Source organism: Sturnira hondurensis, unplaced genomic scaffold (genome assembly GCF_014824575.4).
Source record: "Sturnira hondurensis isolate 20B ecotype Veracruz unplaced genomic scaffold, ASM1482457v3 Scaffold0004271, whole genome shotgun sequence".
NCBI lineage: Eukaryota > Metazoa > Chordata > Mammalia > Chiroptera > Phyllostomidae > Sturnira > Sturnira hondurensis.
The window spans coordinates 4,205,148-4,211,665 of NW_028076902.1; the positions used below are offsets into that span (position 1 = coordinate 4,205,148).

At 35.5% G+C, this 6,518-nt stretch overlaps 1 protein-coding gene across 1 annotated transcript in view; it reads left to right on the plus strand.

Annotated features, from left to right (window-relative positions):
- Positions 1-4,406, plus strand: part of SNRNP48 (small nuclear ribonucleoprotein U11/U12 subunit 48) — a 30,179-nt gene extending 25,773 nt beyond the window's left edge. Inside the window, exon 9 of the mRNA XM_037045379.1 lies at positions 2,312-4,406. Within this exon, the coding sequence (XP_036901274.1) occupies positions 2,312-2,360 (49 nt within the window). The 3' untranslated portion in view covers positions 2,361-4,406. The remainder of the gene's footprint in view (positions 1-2,311) is intronic.
- Positions 4,407-6,518: the final 2,112 nt, after the last annotated feature.

The window sequence follows — 6,518 nt, forward strand, 5'->3', positions numbered from 1 at the left end:
TACAGTTTTCCCTGTTTTCTTACTTATTTTCTAACTAGGGCATATGAAAGTAATGTCTAAGTAGAAAGTTACCTGTGTTAAAAATGAGTTTGCTTTTTTTCCTGCTCTCTCCTTCCTCCCTCCCTCCCTCCCCTCCCCTCCCCTCCCCTCCCTCCCTTCCCCTCCCTCCCTCCTTCCTTCCCTCTTTCTTGCTCATTCCTCAGGTAAAGGATATATAGTGTCAGGGAGAAGATCCAAACTTTAATCAGTCAATTTCGCCCTTATTTGTATTCCTGATAAAATTTTGCTGAGATCTCAAGCTCACTGGGGCTATAACTGAACTCATCTTTTTCTTTGTCTGCTTCCTTTTCCCCATTATTTTTCATCCTGGTTAATGGATGATCATCATTTGTTCATTTAAACCAGAAATCAAGGAGTCGTGTCAGATACTCCTTTTTTTTATTACTTACCATCTAGTCTTGATTGCTGTCAGTTCTATGTGAGGGTGCCTCATATACACCTTGTCCTCTGTCATTATTGCTGTCCATCTGTAAAATGGTGGTAGTTTTCCCAATTGTTCTACCTGTCTCGAAGCTTGTCCCTTGTGGATCTATTTCTGCGCTACTGCTTGAGTGAATGTTCACCTCTTAAAACTCTTCAGTGGCAAAATTCACTCTCCTTAGCATGGCTCTCAAGACCTCTAGGATCAGGGCATCTGCCTGCCTATGCTTCTGTTTGCTACTACCCATGAAACACATAGCTTATGCTTTCGCCAGCCTGAATCACCTACATTTCTTCATCCACACTGTGCTGTGTCTGTGCCTTCCCATGATGGAACATGTCATGTTCTGCTGCCTAATTTCTTTTTAAAAGCTTGCTTGGTAAACTTATCTTTTGAGACCTAACTTAGTCATTCCCATGAAGCCTTTTTTTAGTATACTCAAATAGAGCTGATCTTTTCCCTCTTCTTACCTGTCTAACTGGCACATGCTTTTTACTGAATTCAATTACTTCTCTCCCTACTAGGCTGTGAGTTCTTTGGGGGCAGGCCCATGTCTTATTTAGTATAATGTGCACAGTGCTTTTCTAATAATGGACTCTCAAATGATATCCTCTCTCTCCTAGGCCTCTCTCTCCTAGGCGATCAGGAATAAGTAAGGCTTATTGGTTTAATAATCTTGTTTATCTTATTATATACAGTTCATAGGTTTAAAGGTAGCTATGATTCAGCCCTTCTAAGAATGAAATATTTGCTTAGTAATCCCTTTTGAGTTATATAATGAATGCTGTAAAATACTTTTTTACAAATTAACTGTTGATTAGCTATCAGAAATCATATTCTTTAACTCCTGGTATTAAATAAATTTTGATATGTCTAATCTATTCCTGTGAAATAGATTAGACAGCCTCAAAATCTGAACACAAATAATTTTCTTTTAGAGAGGATGAACTGAGTATTAGCAGGAAGTATTTCTCAATAAGCTAATCTTTGCTATTCCCCCTGAGATAGAATGAATTGTAAGGAGTTGAGATAGCCAGGACAAGGACATCAGACAGTTTCTGAATTTCTTCTATGACTTTGGTATTCTGTTTGAAATGAATTCTCTGGTCATCAACCAATTACATACATCTGAAGTTAATTTTAGACCTGACTGGTGTAGTTCAGTGGGTTGGGCATTGTTCAGCTAACCAAAAGGTCACCAGTTTGATTTCCTGTCTGGGCACATGCCTGGGTTGCAGGCCTGTGAGAAGCAGCCAATCAGTGTTTCTCTTGTATAGCACTGATGTTTCTCTCCCTCTCTTTATCCCTCCCTTCCCCTCTCTCTAAAAATAAATGAATAAAGTCTTTTTTAAAAAAGATTAATTTTAAAGCGGAATGCCAAAGTGCACTTTTTAAAAAATCCATTTTGTTTATATCCATCTCAATCTTGTCCCTTAGATTTAATGGTGCATTTTCCATGTCTACTCTTTAAAAACTCACTGTTTAGCCCTGGCTGGCATAGCTCAGTGGATTGAGCACAGACCTGTGAACCACACGATTGCGGTTCGATTCCCAGTCAGGGCATATGCCTGGGTTGCAGGCCAGTTCCCAGCAGGAGACACATGAGAGGCAACCATACATTGATATTTCTCTCCCTCTCCCCTTCCCTTCCCCTCTAAAGATAAATAAATAAAATCTTAAAAAAAAAACTCACTGTTTAGTTCTAAAGCATGTTTTAGTTCGTTCTGGTTTATATCTGATGTGGGTATACTACTAATGAATTATTATTTTAAAGTTCCTCTATTAAAATGTCCATCATTTATGATAGTTTTTTTATCCTTTTTATTTCAGGGATGGGGAAAAACATCATAGTCATAAAAGAAGAAAGCAAAAAGTATAAATGAAGTATTTGTGCAAGTATTAATTATGCTGATACCATGATAACCAGTATGCTGATAATTTCGTTATAATTGCTTTGAGTAGGAGAATGTATTTATATGAATTGTTTAGTGCTCAGATCATTATTTTTCAGTATGTGCTTATGTCTCAAAACATGAGTACACTATTATGCCCTATAACTTTATTTTCTTTATATTTTAATAGATAATTGCTTCCTATTACTCACTTTATTTTTTCTTTCTTAATAATTTATTTAGCAAAACATTCTTTAATTAAAGCCAATGCTTGAATTATATAAAGAATATATGACTACTTTCTCATAGTAAAAAACTAAACCTTATAGCCCTGACTGGTGCGGCTCAGTTGGCTGAGTGTTGTCTTGAAAAGCGAAAGGTTGCCAGTTCGATTCCCAGTCAGGGCACGTATCTGGGTTGTGGGCCAGTCCCTTTTTGGGGTGCGTATGAGAGACTACCAACCAATGTTTCTCTCCCTCTCTTTCTCCCTCCCTTACCCTCTCTCTAAAAATGAATAAATAAAATCTTCTTAAAAATTAAACCTTACAGAGAAGGCTAAAGTCCCCTGGAATACCTGCTGCAATCTCTGGGGACCCCCTCAGTGGTAACTACTGTTTGCCACTCCACTGGTGACTTGCAGTAGGGAAAACCAACCTGAGTATCGGTTAGGAGGGGGAAAGACCTGGATAAATGAAATACACTGTAGTCATATAACAGATTACTATATTGGCTATAAAAGAAATAAACTTTATCTACATTAAGATGGACAGATTTCAGAAACATAATGTTAAGTGAAAATAGCGAGTTGCAGAAAGATATGTACAAGTTATATCTTTGTACAAAACAATACTATATGTTTTCAGTGGCTATATATATATGTAAATATATTTTTAAAGGTTCAAAAGAACCCATACCAAATGCACAACAGTGATTTTTGGGGGGGACAGTATAATTGGGATAGATTAGGAGTGGCAGTGAGGAGTGGGAGGGTGGTCCAGGGAAACTTGAGTTTTGTCCATAATACATTAATTTTTTAAAAATAAGGTGTTCATGTTTTACTTTTTAAATTGTTATTTTTTCTTTAAAATACTGTCATTTTGGTTTTTTGTAAATTAAATGTATTGAGGTACTATTTACATAAACCAAAATGCATCTATTTTAAGTGCACATTTCATTGATTTTTGGTCAACTCGTACTGCCTTTGTAACTCTCACCTCAATGAAAATAGTGAACATTTGCATCATCCCAGAAAGTTCCCTTGGAACTTTTTCCACAATCTATTTCTCTATTCCCAGCTGCAGGCAACCCCAGATATGCTTTGTGTTGCTGTTGATGAGATATATCTTTTCTAGAATTCATATAAATGGAATAGTAACAATATATACTCTGTCTTCCTCCGCTCCACACATGTTTGAGATCAGTGCGTGTTGCTGTGTCAGCTGTCTGTTCCTTTTTGTTGCTTGTAGTGTGTCTTGTCACATGGTAGACCATTCAGTGAAACTTTGGCATTAAATGTTAAGCATCTCATATCTGAATAGCAATATTTTGAATATTGGAAACCTAGCTTAAAGATCTCAAACTAGGTTTCAGATAGAAATGAAACCTTAATTTTTTCAATATGTAACTGACAAAGACAGAAAGGTTGACTTGATTTAGATCAGATTGACTATTAAGCTTCAGATATAGAAAACAGCTGTCAGATTTTTATAAGTTGGAAACAGATCACTTGCCAGTTTGAAATCATACTACTGCCATTGCACTTAATTTCCAAATATCTAAAATTCAGATTTAAAATTCTTAAAAACAAGGACTTTAGAGTTACCACAATGTTGAAGTATATGAAGTTGCAGCTTTTGTAGGTCAAAATGATTTGAATGATCAACAGTTTCATGTAGTAATAACTTAACTTACAGTTTTGTTTTCTTTATGATTTTAATGACTTCACTAACTGGAAGAAATGAAAGAGTAAAATTAAAAGGCATACTTGGGTTTTTAGTAGAAGAGACATCAGTGGAAAGAGGGAGTGGAATGGTCACATTAGGGAAAAATAGGATAGTATGGAAAAAAATGATCTAAAATGTAACCAGAGTTCTTTAAAGTTCACAATTTTAAGTATAGGAACTACTGCAAACTAACCAATAAAATATAGAATTAGATCATAAGAGGTATTTGTTTGGTCCTTGAATGTATTAATTTTCCATGTTAGTAATTTATGTTTTGCACTCCTTCATCAATATAACCCACATGCCTAGCATATAATACTTGATTTGTTATTTTGAATTTTGACAAAAGTTTTACAGACCCTTGTCACCTAATATCTAAGTTTTATTCATAAATTGTTGATATTAATAATTACTATATAACTGCTATCCATCTTTCCCATCCACTAAGTCTTAGCTCAGAGAGATACCGTCTTACCTACATTTCTAGTTTTCTGACTGTATATTTTCCCTCTTGAACTCTTTTAAAAGCACTAAGGATCATTAGAATTTATTGAACACTTACTGCGTGGCAGACTCTGTTCTGAGCTTTTTTAATTGTAAATTATACATAAAATTTAACATTTTCACCATTTTTAAGTGTATACTTCAGTGGCATTAAGCACCTTCATATTGTGTACAACTGCTGCCACTGTCCACCTTCAGAATGCTTTAATCTTCCCCAGCTACGTAGCTGTTAAACAACTCCCTGTTTACTCCTCCCAGCCCCCTGTAACCACCATGCTACTTTCTGGCTATGAATTTGACTGTTCTAAGTACTGTATACAAGTGAAATTACAGAGTATTTTGTGTGTGTGTGCCTGACTTATTTTCCTTGGCATAATGTTTCCAAGGTGCATCCATGTTATAGCATGTGTCAGAATTTCTTCTTTAAAGCTAAATAATATTTTACTGCATTTATGTGTGTGTGTATATATGTATCTCACATTTTGTGTAGCTATTCATCCAAGGATGAAACTTGTGTTGCTTCCACTCTGGTTATCATGAACGATGCTGCCATGAACATGGCTGTAAAACATCTGTTTGGCTCCCTGCTTTCAGTTCTTTTGAGTGAATACCGTATTTTGCCATGTATAATGTGTACTTTTTTGCTCAAATTTTTGAGGGAAAAATAAGGATGTACATTGTACATTGGTACTACTAATTCTGTATCTATATAAATGTTTTTAATTCTTTTTTATGCATTCAAAGTGTGACTCTAGAAAGCAGTAATGATATCCATGTGCAAAATAATACCCTGGAATGCAACAATCAGTTTTGTTTCTGAATATAAAAATTAAACCAAAAGATTTTTTTCTGAAAGTTTGGGCGTAAAACGTGGGTGCGCATATACATGGCAAAATACAATACCTAGAAGTGTAATTGCTGGATCATAGATAAGTCAGTTTAATTTTTTGAGAAACCACCATACTGTTTTCCACAGTGTTTCTATATATTACCTCTATCAGCAGTGCACCAGGAATCCAGTTCTTCCACATCCTTTGCAACACTTGTTATTTTCCAGTGTTATTTTGTTTTTTGATAATAGCCATCCTAATGGATGTGAAGTGGTATCTCATTGTGATTTTGATGAGCTCTTTATATTAAACTTACTTTATTCTCATAAAACACTATTCTGAGGCGGAAACACTAACAATTATCACTAATTTAGAAATGAGGAAACTAAGGCTCATGAGTTAAGCGGCTTGCTCTACTTCTTGGAGAAAGTGGCGGAGCTAGAATGCCAATCCAGGCAGTCTTGCTCCAGGACTTACTTTCAGTTTTTCCCCTTGTATTATACTATGTACTGGTGCTTATGTATAGCTTTGGTCTCCAACTAGGTTTTTAAATTTTTTTAGTGTAAAATACATGATGATTGTCTTTGAATTCTCAAAGTGCTTAGTATAATTCTTAAATGATGGAATGACAAATGTTTATGGATGAGGAAATTCAGGCAAAGAGATGCTTAGTTATTTCCCCAACATACAAACAGTCAACGATTGTAATTAAGAGTCCCTGCTCTCACCGCTATGTACACCACTGTATTAACTGTGAACCCTTTTTAGTGTTCTGACGTGGTAGTATGTGTCATAGCAGTCTCTTCATATCCATCAGAGTTCTCTGAACCCCTTTATAAAATCCAAAAATACTGAACATCTTATCACC